Source organism: Rhinopithecus bieti, unplaced genomic scaffold, assembly GCF_001698545.2.
Source record: "Rhinopithecus bieti isolate Rb0 unplaced genomic scaffold, ASM169854v2 scaffold_13261, whole genome shotgun sequence".
NCBI lineage: Eukaryota > Metazoa > Chordata > Mammalia > Primates > Cercopithecidae > Rhinopithecus > Rhinopithecus bieti.
Genome location: NW_016807494.1, coordinates 783511 through 799802, shown reverse-complemented (window position 1 = coordinate 799802; position 16292 = coordinate 783511). Strand labels below are relative to the sequence as shown.

Here is a 16292-nt window from a genome sequence, read left to right as displayed (position 1 = left end):
TTTTTTTTTTTTTTTTTTCTCTACCATCCATGATTTATTCATCACATGTTTATGGAAAACCCACTGTACTTCTAGGCACTGGGGACATAATAGTGAATGGGGAAAGGCATAGATCCTACCTTCATAGAGTGTACATTCTGAGTGATGAAGGAGAGAGGGTCAGGGGTCATGTGAACAGAAAAGAAAGCATATTTATTTGTTTGGGTATTGCTTTATTTTTCTTAGGAGCTCTGAAGTGAAAATGGTTTAAATTATAATGGAATATATTATTTCTTTTTGAATGTTTCAGAAGAATACTTTTTTTAAAAGTCAAATGAAATTTGTCACTACAACGCTACCTTATATGAGGGGACTTCAAAAAGCTTGTGGAAAAGTAGAATTTAAAGATAAAAATTAACAATATAAACTTTATTTTTTAACATAAGCTCCATTAAGTTCGAGACAACTTTGTAAGCAATTATACCACTCATTTAGTCCATCCCTAAAGAACAGAGGGTTCTGAGAATGTAACCATGTCAGTGTAGTCTCCTTTACATTATTAACTGAAGAAAGATGGGTGCCCTTAAAGACTTTTTGAAATTCAGAAATGAAAAGAAGTCAAAAGGAACCAAATCAGAACTGTAAGGTGGATGCCTAATGATTTCCCATGGAAACACTCACAAAATTGCTGTTGTTTGATGAGAGGAATGAGCAGGAGGAGCACTGTCATGGTGACAAGGACTCTGGTGAAGCTTTTCCCTGGCATTTTTCTGCTAAAGCTTTGGCTGCATTTCTCAAAACACTCTCATAATAAACAGGTGCTATCAATCTTTGGCTCTCCAGAAAGCCAACAAGCAAAATGCCTCAAGCATCCCCAAAAACTATTGCCATGACCTTTGCTCTTGACTGGTCTGCTTTTGCTGTAACTGGACCACTTCCATATCTTGGTAGCCATTGCTTTGATTGTGCTTTGTTTTCAGGATCATACTGGTAAAGCCATGTTGCATCTCCTGCTACTGTTCTTCAAAGAAATCTTTCAGAATCTTGATCCCACTTGTTTAAAATTTCCATCTAACATTCTGCAGCTGATCTAGGTGCAGTAGTTTCGGCATCCGACAAGTGGGAAGTTTGCTCAGCATTCATTTTTGGTCGGAATTGTGTAAGCTGAACCAATTGAGATATCTGTGGTATTAGCTGTTGTTTGTGCTGTTACTCATCAGTCCTCTTCAGACAAAGCATGAACAAGATTAATTTTTTTCCTGGCAAATTAATGTGGAAGGTTTGCTACTGCAGGTTTCATCTTTGACATCCTCTTATCCCTTCTTAAAATGAGTTATCCATTTGTAAACTGCTGATTTCTTTAAGGCATTGTATTTGTCTCTTCTCACGTGGCTAATAAAAATATACCCAAGACTGGGTAATTTATAAAGGAAAGAGGTTTAATTGACTCAGTTCCACATGACTGAGGAGGCCTTACAGTCATGGTGGAAGGTGAAAGAGGAGCAAAGTCACATCTTACATGGTGGCAGGCAAGAGTGCATTTGCAGGGGAACTCCCCTTTATAAAACCATCAGATCTCATGAGACTTATTCGCTATCACCAAAGCAGCACAGAGAGACCTGCCCCCATGATTCAGTTACCTCCCATTGTGTCCCTCCCATGACATGTGGGAATTATGGGAGCTACAATTCAAGATGAGATTTGGGTGGGAACACAACCAAACCATATCAGGCATTGTACCTATCAACTTTTTGTAAAGCATCAATGATTTCACCATTCTTCCACCCAAGCTTCATTGTAAATTATATATTTGTTCTTACTTAATTTTAACAGAATTAAGTTGCTCTGATAGGGGCTCTTTTCAAATTGAAATCTCATTCTTCTTAATGTCTCAAACTAGATCCTCTTCAGACATGTTATAACAAGTTAGTATGCATTTATTTTGGTGCAAAAGAAAATTTTAAATCCATACATAGTTTTTCCATAATATGCATTTTCCATGAACTTTCTGAAGATCTCTCATATATTGGTTTATCTTATGGAAAAGACAAGAAAATAGTTGCTAACTCAAATTCTAATACTAGTTGCCATTTCCTACTTCTTCTGCTGTAAATGTAGCCAGTCCCCATCATATGCGTGTGTTTCCTTTATAATATACTTGTAGTTAGCCTATATCTGAGTACTTTGAGTAAGAGGGAAATTAATAACATCTTAAGGCAGTGCATTCTGTTTAGTTAGTTCTCACAGCTAAAGTGAAAGATCCAGATTGCAGTATTTTAACTAGTTCATTAGATACGTGTGTTTCAAGTCAAATAAAATGTTCAGGGTTAAAAAAGCAGAGATTAAAGAGTTATGAGTGTATTAAGTTATAAACGTGAATGACATTATCCAGGAAGCACATGTAGATTGAGAAGAGAGCAAGTACATGAGTCTCTTACATAGTTATGGGAAGGCAGCAGGAAAAGATACCCAAGTAACCTGAGAAGGAATCGCCTATATTATTGACTAGAAAGGTGTGACTGAAGCCAAAGAAGGAGAAAATTTGTAGTTTTCAAGTGTTGTTTCATTTTGGAACTTAGCCAGTACTGGTATGTCATTCTAAAATTTGTTTATCAGAATCCTGGCCAGCTACCTGGCTTTAAGTCCCATGTCATTTTTTACGCCCCACAATTATTTGCAATTCATAGTAGCAGTTTTTGAGGTCTTCTCAGACTCTCTTCCCTTCTAGAGTCTTTTGCTGTGAAGTTGTCCCCATCTTTTCTTCAGACCCTTTGAAGCATACTTTATGAAGCTGTGGGGTCTCATGAGACTGTTCTTAGCCTTTGTCTGCCAGGCTTTTGTAAATGTTATAATAATGTGGTTCCAGCTTCTAAAGATTCCTGTCTTGTTCCTTTCCTTGTGGTTGGTTGGAATTAGATCCAGTATAGGATACTTATTTTGTTGCTTCCACTGCCCTTTGCTTGTAAATAAAACAAATCGTAACTTGCTAGATACTCCACTTAAAAGTGAATTGAAGTTGAGTGTGATGGCTCATGCCTATAGTCCCAACTACTCAGGAGACTAAGACAAGAGAATCATTTTGAGGCCAGCCTGGGCGACATAGCAAGACCCTCTCTTTAATAAATAAATAAAGTGAATTGAGACATTTGGATGATTTTTGTCATCTTGCCTCTCTGCTCGTTTCACAATATCCATCAGTGATGTGTAGTCCATTTATAGAGATGGTAACTGTACCTGTCTTAGATTGTTATAGAAAAATAAAAAGCACTCCATAAAGTGAACTATTATTATTTTAGTAGTAGTTTAAGTATATATAATAATAACTCCTAAAATTTACCTTCAACTTGTACTTTTTTAGTCACTGAAAAACTCCATTTTCAAGGATTGGTAGGGTTTGCCAAACCAAAGATGTCAGGTAGCTTAATGCCCACTAGAGACCCTTGCAAGAGAAATTTCAAGGCAGATACCAAGTTGCAGTGGGATGAAGAGCAAAAAACTCTAAAAACCACTCTTTTAGAAAATCTAAATCAATCATTTTATTCGCAAGGTTAGATGCTTCTGTTTGCTTCTCTTTTTGATCACTAATGTCAATACAGAACAACAGTAATACAAATACTTTTTTAAAATATTTACTATTTCTCATTAAAATTGTCATTGGTAAGCAAATGAATCAGCTACCCAAATGATAAAACAGTTATTTACGATAAAAGTGGAGATAAGTATTCATCTAACATAGCATCTTGTATGCAGTGAGTGTTCAGTGAATTTTCTTTTTGTTAAAATGAATTTTTATCAAATGTTTCTTTTTTGCCTCCAAAAGTGTGTGGATTCTCATGCCATATAACTTGTGTAAACAAAGCTCCAACCATTTGTCCAGTTCCTCCTGAACAGACAAAAGGTCCCCTGGGTATAGATCCTCAGAAAGGAATAGGAACAGCATATGAAGGTCATGTCAGGGTAAGTATGATTAAGTTGGGTTTAGATTAATATTTTAAGATTGATTAATGAATTAAAATCAAATCAGTTATTTTAAGAGCATAGTTCTTGTTTGAAAATTAAATGAGTAAAATTCATCTAATAATTTTATTTCATCTAGAATAATGATTTGCAAACAAAACCTAACTTTTACGTGGAAATAACCTATAAAATGTCTCAAGTTTTCCATGTTGTTCCTATCTTGTGATGAAATCTTCATAAAGGAGTTTGTAGCACCTGGTCTTGCAAGAGAGGTGGCACATGGTTATGAATTATGAGCTATTATCAAGGCATAGTCTTGTTATCTTGGGTAGTATTTACAGTGTAAGCTGAGTTTCATCTTACACCAAGTTTTAGTTTTATGCTATTTAGAAAGAAAACCATGAGTGTTATTTTAATGAAATACTAGTGAAAGTTAAAATGGTACCATTAAAATGTTTCTCAGAATAAAAAGTCATTCAGTATTTGAAGAATGTGTTCTCACATTTTCTCATAGCTTAATATGTGTCCCATCTGCTACTTTACCAACCAGAATGGCAGACTTATAAAACATGTACATTATCTGTACATCTTCACCATGCAATTACATAATGTGATTTAAGGCATATTTTCATTTGAGTTGTTTTGGCTGTTTGTTTGCCTGTCTGTCTAAAACAAAACTAAGATTCCTAAACCAGCCGGAGTGAAGAAAGGGTGGCAGAGAGCACTGGCTATAGTGTGTGACTTCAAACTGTTTCTGTACGATATTGCTGAAGGAAAAGCATCTCAGCCCAGTGTTGTCATTAGTCAAGTGATTGACATGAGGTAAGACTTTGAAGGTAAAATTATTTGTATCATTGCAACATAGGAATTTTAAAGTTTCTGATTTTTAAAAATTGTGTTGCCATGGTTTATTTAAATGAACTAACTTCATATTTTCTAATTTGCTAATATTGCTATAGTAATAGAATTGAAAATAGGAAGTAAGGTGTATTTATAGGACAGGTTGGTATGTGTGTTGAGTGTGAGGGGCTAGGAGTTAAGGAAAAAGAAGTTGGTGTTTCAGTCCAAAAGACCCATGTAAATGGGGTAATGGAGGCCTAATGTGTGAAGCTTATATCATCACATCACCTAAAGGCTTAGAGTATAATTACAATGTAAGGAAAGAAAATAAAAATCAGAAAGGCTTCTGGAAAACATAATCAGTAAACATTTAGGTAAGTATAGCCCTTGAACACTTCTGGTCTCATTTTTCAGATTCTTCCCGTGTTCCTTAGTGTTCTCTCCTTTACCTTTTCTCGTAACTCCAGCCACTGCCCTTGAGTGATCATATTTATTCACAGCTTCAGCCATCCCCTCTGCATTCATGACTCCCAGACTTGTATCTCCACTTCAGATATATCCATCCATTGCTCAAAACCCAAATTTCTAGCTCTGACTCACATTGGCACTTCACATCAGCATCTCAAACACATTATCTTCCCCTACAAATATGGAACATGATGGGACAGATGCAAGAAATATTGGCAATTAAAATCCGATAGAACCTACTAAAGGACTGAATATAGATAGCGAGAAGAATCAAAAATAAGACTAAGGTGTCAAGCCTGTAAGACTAAGGGAGTCATGGTGCCAACAACAAAATTAAGGAAATCAGAAGAAATTATTGTGGAGGAAATACGTTGTTCAACATCTAGTTGAAGGAACAATGAAATGTAACATGAACTGGGTTGAGGGCACTTAAGATTTATTATGGGAGGCAAGAGGGTCCATGGAGGCTCCAGAGACCTACCAGGGTTCAAATCCCAGTTCTACATGTATACTTAACTGGCCTTGTAACTGTGGGTAAGCCAGCAATGATTTCTAGCTCTTGTATAATATACCACTAGGAAGTTATTCTTGATAAATTATTTGGGGCACTATTAATTACAATGGGGGAAAATTAAATTTTTTAAAAAATTAAATTTGGGTGTTTGGTGCTGTTAAGCTTTGAGTATTGCTTCATATGTGTTATTTGGATACACACCCCAAACCACACACGCATAGTCACATATACTAACTTTTAATGCTTTGCTTTTCTTTCAGGGATGAAGAATTTTCCGTGAGTTCAGTGTTGGCTTCTGATGTTATCCATGCAAGTCGAAAAGATATACCGTGTATATTTAGGGTAAGTGTGTATACTATAATTTGATCACTGAATTATGTGTTTTTAATGAGTATATTTTGCCTCCCTATATAAATCATAAATTCTCTATAAGTAAAACCAAATCTTACATTCTTTTATATATACCATGTCATCCAGTACTTGAAGGTATAAAAAATTGGTGCTAAATATTTAATTAGTGAAAGACCTGGAGAAAGCATCAATATATGGCTTATAAAATATGCTTCCTGGTAGATAATATTTTTTAGTTCCAATTCAGTTTTCAAATAAATACTACCAGATGGAAAATTAGATAAGTGTGAGGTTTCTCAAGTTTTAAATAAAAAAAAAAGTCTGTCTTTAAAATTAAAATACTTACTGCTTCGTAACAGCCATTCCAAAACTTAGTAGCTTAAACCGACAATTATTTTTTATTTTTCACTATTCTGTGGACCAGCTGTACAGTTCTTGTGGTGTCAGCTAGTGTCACTCATGTGACTGCATTCAGCTCATTTGGGACCAGAACATCTAATGACCTTGCACTTAATCTGGGTGCTGGCTGTTAGCTGGGTGATCTCAGTTCTCCTCTTTGTGAACTCGCTCCATGTGGTCTGTGATCATCAGGAAGGCTGGCTGAGCTCCCGGTGGCTGGCTTCTAAGAGAGCAAAAGAAGCTGCCAGGCCCTTTGAGGACTAGGCCCAAAGCAGGTATAATAACCCTTCTGCATTCTATTGGTCAAAGCAAGTCATGAGGTCAGCCCAGATTTAAGAGGAGGGGAGATAGACTCCACCTCTTGACGAGAAGAATGGAATTCCTTAGGAGGACTTGTTGGTGGCAGTCTTCGGAGGCTATTGCCATGAAGCAATCTTGAGTTGGTAAATTAAGACAACAGAGATAAAAAAAAAAAAAAAAAAGAAAAAACTACTGCCTAATAGTTATGCCTATCTCCCTATATTTGTCTGTGAACCTTGTATCTAAGGAAAGTCAGGCAAAGATTATACTTAGTCTCTTAGTTCCCAGACTGACAACTATTTATTTTCCTCCCAGCCACCAAGGGACCCTATAGAGGCCCACTTACTGATAACTGATTTTCATAGTGTGATTTTATTGTCACTGCTACTTAATAAGGAATTCTTTATTTATAATAAGGAATTCATATAGGTAAAATTTAAAACTGCTCTGATAGTGTTGTTTGTATAATGATAAACCTTCGTTTAAATACTAATTTAAATTATCAAGTCTTAATGATGTGAGTTATTGTCGTGAAGTAACAGAGAATATATTTCTGAGCACTTCTGACTTTTTAAAACAAGTTGCAAGTCAGTATGGTGTGGTGTTTAGGAGCATGGGCACAAGATCCCAGATGTCTAGCTGTGTGTCCTTGGAGAAATGATTTAATTTCTTTGCATCACCATTTTTTTCATATATAAAATAAGGATATAATGACAGTACATCCTATCTCACGACGATGTTAACAGAGTTAAATGAGTTAATACTTGTAATGTGCTTAGATCTACCTGGTGCTCAGTATTTACTCAATAAATGTCAGTTATTGTTGTTGTTATATATGAGTATATTTAATGCCTCTTTAGTGATAGTGTTCTGGCAGTTTTATAGAAGGAAAATGAAAATGATACAAACATTTCAAATGGTATCTGTCACCTTTGCTTTGTCATGTAATCTAGTGCTAAAGGTAGTTATTCTGATTAGGAATAGCTAAACTCCAGTAACGGTATCATTTAATGAATGCTCATTTTATTGGTGAGTGCTAAGCAAACTAACATAATCATGAAACTAGCATAAAGGGTGTCTGTTTTCTAATGTCATGATTATTGATTAAATTGTTCTAGGTCACAGCTTCCCAGCTCTCAGCATCTAATAACAAATGTTCAATCCTGATGCTAGCAGACAGTGAGAATGAGAAGAGTAAGTGGGTGGGAGTGCTGAGTGAATTGCACAAGATTTTGAAGAAAAACAAATTCAGAGACCGCTCAGTCTATCTTCCCAAAGAGGCTTATGACAGCACTCTACCCCTCATTAAAACAACCCAGGCAGCCGCAATCATAGGTATGAATTTATAACATTTATCATATTATTATAATTGCTTACTAATCTACTTGAGAACAAGGATTGGCTTTCATCTAGGAATCCCCAATGTCCAACATACTATGCATCATATCACAAATGCTCAGTACATGTTTATTGAATGAATGAGACCTATATCAGATCTTTGTTTTTCAGTAAACAGGAGTGTAAGTACACTTTCAAAGTGCCTTTTTTTCCTGAAAAAACAACAGTGCTAAACATTAGCCTACCAATCTATTTTCTGCTTGTGTGATTTAGAACAAGTTAGTTTCTTAGAGTTTAGTATATAAAATACGGATGATAATTACCTTGCTGAGGTTATTGGGAAGTTTAAATAAGATGGAATACATAACACAGAGTGCCCTGCATAAAAGAAATCCCGTTAACAAATGGCAGTTTCTGTGTCTGGAGGTTTGAATTTTTGCTGTATTCCTGTGTATGCATCTAACTCTTTTGTTACTTTCCATGAATACTGAAAAGTTTAATGAGTACAGTTCAAATGCCATTCACAATTTTTACCTCCCAAAACAAGAAGTGTAGAACAACTTAGGTTTTTCATTTTGTTTCCTCGTTTATTAAACATTTACTTATTTTGTAGGTATTGATATGGATTATTCTTTAATAATTATTCTATTTTAGAAGACATGAGAGCTTTACCAGTATAATCTGAAAGAAATAGTGTAAACTGTTATTGTAATTTATTTTATTTCCATTTTTTGCACCAAATGTTCTTAACATCTGGTTTATTAGCATTACATGGTTTTTTCCTAATAAAAATCTTTCATATTCATGTCTTACATAGATCATGAAAGAATTGCTTTGGGAAACGAAGAAGGGTTATTTGTTGTACATGTCACCAAAGATGGTAAGAGAAAACTTTTTTTTTTGAGTAATTTTCAATCATGTGTTAAAAAAATTTTAACCCTAGATTCTAAATTCTACAAAGAGCAGGATTTGCTCTTATTTATCCTGTGACTAAAATTTTCCAGACCTAATTTGATATGTTTATAAATTAAAAGATTATTTTTAAATTTCTGTAGTACCCCTGAGGTTTAAAACTTCAAATGTGTATTGTCTTTCTTGTATCATTTTATTTAACAGTTCTGTATGAACTCAGATTGCATTTCTGTTTTTTTTTTTTTTTTTTTTTTTTTTTTGATACAGAGTTTCGCTTTTGCTGCCTAGGCTAGAGTGTAGTGGTGGCATGATCTTGGCTCACTGCAACCTCCGCCTCCCAGGTTCAAGCGATTCTCCTGCCTCAGCCTCCCAGTAGCTGGGATTACAGGCATGCACCACCATGCCCGGCTAAGTTTGTATTTTCAGTGGAAACGAGGTTTCTCCATGTTGGCCAGGTTGGTCTCGAACTCCCAACCTCAGGTGATCCGATCACCTACCTTGGCCTCCCAAACTGCTGGGATTACAGGCATGAGCCACCGCGCCCAGCCCAGATTGCATTTCTAAAGATGGAACATTAAAAAAAAATAAACAACTTGATTTTCATATTGTTCTGTTAGTATCAAAAGAAACAACAGCTATTAAAATGTGTGTGTTTGGAGGTTTTTCTTCTAGGGAAAAACAAATGCTGAGTGAAATAAAGAGAAACCAATATAACTTGGTATTCATAAATACAATATTCTAAGTTTTATCTTTATATCAACTTAGATCATGGGAAAACAGTGCATTTAAGACAATGCATTGTTACCCATATAAAAACTTCTGAAAATGAGTTCTCTGTTTTAAAACGGGAATCCCATGGTGACGTTCCCTAGAATTTAGTGCCAATAAAAAAGTTTTCCTTGAGGATTTGGCATACTTTTACACAAGAATCCTTTGGGGTTTGCCTTGGCTGCCAGAAATCTTAGGACTCAATTTAATACGTACTATAGGTGAGTTAAATTACCTTATGATGGGTTTGATTATCTTTTTTTCCTGTGACTTCTGATCTCTTATTCTTCCGTGTGTGCATCTGTAAGTTGACTTACATCCTTTTGAGTATAATTGGGATATGATGAATCAATAAAATTTTGATTTATTATTCTTTGTGTTTAGAAATTATTCGAGTTGGTGATAATAAGAAGATTCATCAGATTGAACTCATTCCAAATGATCAGCTTGTTGCTGTGATCTCAGGACGAAATCGTCATGTACGACTTTTTCCTCTGTCAGCATTGGATGGGCGAGAGACCGATTTTTACAAGCTGGCAGAAACTAAAGGGTGTCAAACCATAACTTCTGGAAAGGTGCGCCATGGAGCTCTCACATGCCTGTGTGTGGCTATGAAAAGGCAGGTCCTCTGTTATGAACTATTTCAGAGCAAGACTCGTCACAGAAAATTTAAGGAAATTCAAGTCCCATATAATGTCCAGTGGATGGCAATCTTCAGTGAACAACTCTGTGTGGGATTCCAGTCAGGATTTCTAAGATACCCTTTGAATGGAGAAGGAAGTCCATACAGTATGCTCCATTCAAATGACCATACACTATCATTTATTGCACATCAACCAATGGATGCTATCTGCGCTGTTGAGATCTCCAGTAAAGAATATCTGCTGTGTTTTAACAGCATTGGGATATACACTGACTGCCAGGGCCGAAGATCTAGACAACAGGAATTGATGTGGCCAGCAAATCCTTCCTCTTGTTGTAAGATTCTCTTTCTTATGACTGTCTTACCTTTATGTCTCTTTCCTTCCTTTTCCCTTCCACTTCATCTCCCAAGTGTTGTTATTGTTAATAACAGTTTTTTTAAAAAGTCATTCTTAATGCTTTTCCTCAGTATTGATTATGTTGTTGATGTAAAAACCATACGTAATTAGGCCAGGGCAAACAGGGCCAGCATTAGCATGCACGTAATTTAAACAAAACATCTTTCTGTGGAATATTTCACTAAGATGGATTTTTTACCCCATGTCGTATTTTGAAATAACCCTGAATTGTTATCTCATGGTCCCCCAAAATATGGTGCTTGTAAGCATCAGTGTCTCACAAAACTTATTCTGGAGAAGTAGTTACCAAGTGAATTATTTAATCAGGTATGTAAAGGTATAATGTAGCACCTATAAGAGGTGTTTTTCAGTTTTCCATTTTTATCTAGATGGGTAGATATTTATAATTGCTTATTTTACCCCTTGAAGAAATATGAAGATGTAATAAATTATTGAATACTTTTTTTTTTGAGAGAGAGAGAGATGGAGTCTTGCTCTGTCACACAGGTTAGAGTACAGTGGTATCATCATAACCCACTGCAGCCTCCAACTCCTGGGCTGAAGCAGTCCTCCTACTTTAGCCTCCCGAGTAGCTGGGACAACAGGTGCACACCACCACGCCCAGCTTATGTTTTTACTTTGTATTTTTGTAGAGATGATCTCATTAGTTGTTCAGACTAGTCTTGAATTCTTGTCCTCAAGCAGTCCTCCCAACTTGGCCTCCCAAAGCACTGAGATTATAGGCTTGACTCACCATACCCAGCCTTATTGAATACTTTTAATTATAGAATACTTTGGTTATTGAACATTCCAATTATTACTGAATATGTGCCATTGAATATGAGTTACAGCAATGAGTAAAATAGATAACAGTCTTACCCCCACAGAGCATGGGTGCAGTGGAAAAGATTCGTGATAAAGCAAGTAGTTGGAGTAGAATGTAAGTGCTATGATAGCAGAAGTAGAGTTCTGTAGAACCACATAGGAGAAGTATTTCATCCATACTGTTTTGTTTTTAATGAAAAATACTTGAGCATGTTAAAATACTGAAGGGAAATAAAACCCTAGGGAACTATGTGGAACAGTTGTCTATATGGCAAATATAGTAAGACCGCCAAGAAGACCAGAGAGGACAAAATTCAGAAGACAGGTGCATGAATTACTTGGGGAAAGGAGGAGAAAAACCTCTTCGTTTGTAACAAGATAGGAGGAGGAGTTATGGGTATGGGTCTAGTCAAGGTTAGAGGTTCATTGCAAGAAAGTTTGGGAGGACAATCCATGCTTATTACAGAAAAATCAGAAAGTCTGCATAAACAGGACAAAAGAAAAATACCTCTAGTTCTACCCATCCAGACTTATTTTTTCCCCACCCTGCATCCTGGGATGAAAGGTTTAACTATTTTTTCTTGTTATTGTTGTTGTTTTTGTCTTTCCAGCTTTTCAACTGCAGATCTTGGGAATTAACTATTTTAGTATTTCTTCTGAAAATACAGTCTTAGGTGGTCACAGTGGCTTACACCTGTAATCCCAGCACTTCAGGAGACTGAGGCAGGAGGATTGCTTGGGGCCAGAAGTTCTAAGCCAACCTGGGCAACATAGCAAGAACCTGTGTCTATAAAAAATTTTCTTTAATTAGACAGGTGTAGTGGTTGCGTGCCTGTTGTCCCAACTACCCAGGAGGCCGAGGTGGGAGGATCACTTGAGCTATGATCATGCCACTTTTCTCCAGCCTAGGCAACTCAATGAGACCTTATCTCTAAAAACACAAACCCACACACACTCTCACAGTCTCTTTCTTATCAGTAAAATAAATGCTGTTTTGTAACTGAGTCAGGTAATAATTACGATTATTCTAATGTAGAGTCAGAGTTGGAATGTCTGACTTTTTTGTATAGCTCTGCCAATAATTCCCTTTGTAACCTTAGTTTAAGTAAACCATTGAATCTTTCTTTGCCTGTGTTGATATTCATTTGTTGATATTCATTCTTTCAACAAGTATATATTGAGCATCTACCCTATTCATGTAACTATGCTACAGTGCTTTATTATACTTTCTTAACAGGGACTAGAACACTTACCTGGAGATTTCTCTGCTTTCTAAGTTTGATTCACTGTCAATAACGTAACTACTTTTAGGAATCAAATACTTCAAATATAATGAAATTCCTTTATAGAACTCATGTTGGGCAGGGAAATAGTATACCCCTGGTGCTTACAAAATCTGTCTCTGTTATAATGGCTATATAATCTGACATTGGTGTGCCAGTTCTTCATTTACGATATATGTTCTGTTTGCTTCAAAAATGTTTTGATTTGGCTACTATATGATAGCCACATAGGATTTGGGTGGGATTCCACTCTACAGTTATTTAGTGCAGACCTTTCAAAATATTTGGGGTTTAATAGTTAAAAGTAATCCACAAGCTGCCCCCTCCTTTTCTTCTCCCAGGTTACAATGCACCATATCTCTCAGTGTACAGTGAAAATGCAGTTGATATCTTTGATGTGAACTCCATGGAATGGATTCAGACTCTTCCTCTCAAAAAGGTAATTTAACATTAAAATGTTGGCTAAGCCAACTGAGTATAAGTGAAAACACTAAATTACTACATAGTAATTTTTTTTTATTAACTCAACATTTCGTGGCATGTGTAATTGGCAGTTTGGGACTTAGCTAAGAGTGAGAAAATAGAAACAGAAATAAAGTTGGTTAATTTCCTTAGGCCTAGCTAAAACCATACTAATTTTACTATATTTGGTTTATGCAAAGTATGATTGCTATTATTATGAACAACTAGAATATATCGTACAACCTAAAATAAAATGTCAGTGTTATCTTCCACTTTTGGATTAAGGAGCTCTGAGAGACTACACAATTATTATGAATTATAACTGTTATTCACCCAGTGTTTAATCCTGTGAGGACAGATTTAACAGGCTAGAAAAGTGGTTAAACTTAGAACCAAAACTGTTTAAGTGTCTCATAATTGAAAAATAAAGATTTCATATATTCCTAATAAAACATAGTATTTTTCTTAATTTATAATTCTATGTTTCCATAACAGAGAATTTTACAAGTATAGAACTGCTAGTTTGCAAAAATGAAGAGCAATAGTTTCATGTAGATAGATGTGATATATATATAGCATGTATGATTAGTTGGGGGACAGGGTTTAGAGAATACGTGAAAGTCGCTGAGATGGTATTTCAAAATTAGCTCCCATTTAAAATCATAATGGCAGTTTAAAAAGCTCTTGTAAATACTGCCAGATTATCTGAAGCAACTAAAATATACTCTAGTTTGTAAATTTGGACTGGTCATTATTACTTTTCTGTGGGGTTTTTTTTGTTGTTGTTTTTTGTTTTGTTTTGTTTTTGAGACAGGGTCTCGCTGTGTCATCCAACCTGGAGTGCAGTGACATGATTTCGGCTCACTGCAGCCTCCGCCTCCTGGGTTCAAGCGATTCTCCCGCCTCTGCCTCCCAAGTAGCTGGGACTACAGATGTACACCACCATGCCCTGCTAATTTTTGTGTTTTTAGTAGAGACAGGGTTTCACCATGTTGGCCAGGCTGGCCTCGAACTTCTGACCTCAAGTGATCCGCCTGCCTCTTGACTCCCAAAGTGCTGGGATTACAGGCGTGAGCCACTGCACTCAGCCCCATTTGATTTTTATCGTGTAATTTTTGCAATATATGTGAAAGAATAAATAGATGGCCTTTGTGCAGGATAATAATAAACTGATCACTCATGAACCTGCCTCCTAACCTGAGAATCAAAACATCACTCATATAACTGCAAACTGCATCGTGTGCTTATCATTCCTTTGCTTTTCTTAAAATACAGAATTTTTGCATATTTAAGTATCCCTAAATAATATCTCTTTCAGTTTTGCTTGGTTTTGAGTTTTATGAAAATGTTACAATATATAGTCATTTTCTATCTTGCTTTCTTCACTCATCCACCGAGTCTCATTCATTCATGTTGTTACATATACCGTAGTTTATTGCTTTTCAGTACTATAAAATATTCTGTTGCGTGAACTTATCTGTTTCCTGATGGGTAGACATTGAATTATTTACTAGCTTTTTGCAATTGTGATGTTGCTGCATATGTTTTTTGGAATAGTTTTCAGGAGTTTCAGTCATATACCTAGGAGCAGAATAGATGGGACATAGGGAGTTCAGTTATTCAGCTTTATGAGGTAGTGTCATATTATTTTCCAAAATAATTGTACCAACCAGTACTCCCATCAACAACGTAAAGGAATTCTTATCCACATACTAGTACTTTCCATTGTCAGGATTCATAGGTTTTGTAAATGGTTACAGAGTAGTATTTCGTTGAAGTTTCAATTTGCATATCCCTAACTAACTGTGTAGTTGAAAGTCTTTTGTATGTTTATTCATCATTCATATTTCCTCTTCCATGAAATGCCTGGTCATGCTTTTTGCTCATTTTGCTATTGGATTGGCCATATTTTTCCTATTTATTGGAATTCTTTATACATTGTGGATACTGGCTAATAATGGATATGTAAATCTTTTTCTTCTTTGTGACCTATTCATTCATTTGTATTTGGCTGAACAGAAGTTACTGATTTTAATGTAGTTAAATGTATCTTTCTTTTCCTTTATGTTTGTCTTTTTTCTCTTGTTTAAGAAACTCTTTCCTACCTTAAAGTCATAATATACATTCTATTCTCCTCCAAATGTTTTACCTTTTTTTAATCTTTTTTAAATGTATATACCCAACCTCCAAACATTGTAAAGCTCAGCCTATTACATTTCTGTTTTTAATCCAATTGGAATTGATGCTTTTGTGTATGATGTGAAGTAGAGATTTTATTTTGTTGGTTCCATATAACCAGTTGCTCAATCACTATTTATTGACAGTCCCTCCTTTCCCCAGTGATCTACCCTTCCATCTCCATCATATGTATGCATATGTTTTTGATAGTAAGAATTCATAAATCAGCCGTGTTGATATCTTCTTAGTATAACTGGTCATTAATGGCTTTAAAATGTCTAAGGTTTAAATGTACTTCTACTTATTTGTTCATTTGCCTAGGATAGCCTTCCTTTAAAATGTTATCATTGTAAGTTTGTTTGTTCAAATTAGATAGTATTATACCTTTCCAGTCAGAATTATTGTTGATTTTTCTGAGAGGGCTGTATTTTGAAGTAGATAAGAAGTCTTAATAAGGTGTACTTTATAATCTGGACATACGTTTTATAATTTAATTTTTAAAGGTTTTGTCGAAATACTAATTTTGTTTTTTATTTTAGGTTCGACCCTTAAACAATGAAGGATCATTAAATCTTTTAGGGTTGGAGACCATTAGATTAATATATTTCAAAAATAAGATGGCAGGTAAGAAAATACATATATTCATAGCGATAGCTTCATTGGAAATATTATTTCTAA

General features: G+C 35.5%; 1 protein-coding gene across 1 annotated transcript in view; it reads left to right on the top strand.

The window, feature by feature from the left end:
• Window positions 1-16292, top strand: part of CDC42BPA (CDC42 binding protein kinase alpha) — a 333136-nt gene that overhangs the window by 282916 nt on the left and 33928 nt on the right. The window contains exons 23-30 of the mRNA XM_017882327.1: window positions 3787-3936; window positions 4619-4758; window positions 6019-6100; window positions 7927-8143; window positions 8964-9026; window positions 10211-10804; window positions 13316-13413; window positions 16154-16238. Of these exons, the coding sequence (XP_017737816.1) occupies window positions 3787-3936; window positions 4619-4758; window positions 6019-6100; window positions 7927-8143; window positions 8964-9026; window positions 10211-10804; window positions 13316-13413; window positions 16154-16238 (1429 nt within the window). The remainder of the gene's footprint in view (window positions 1-3786; window positions 3937-4618; window positions 4759-6018; window positions 6101-7926; window positions 8144-8963; window positions 9027-10210; window positions 10805-13315; window positions 13414-16153; window positions 16239-16292) is intronic.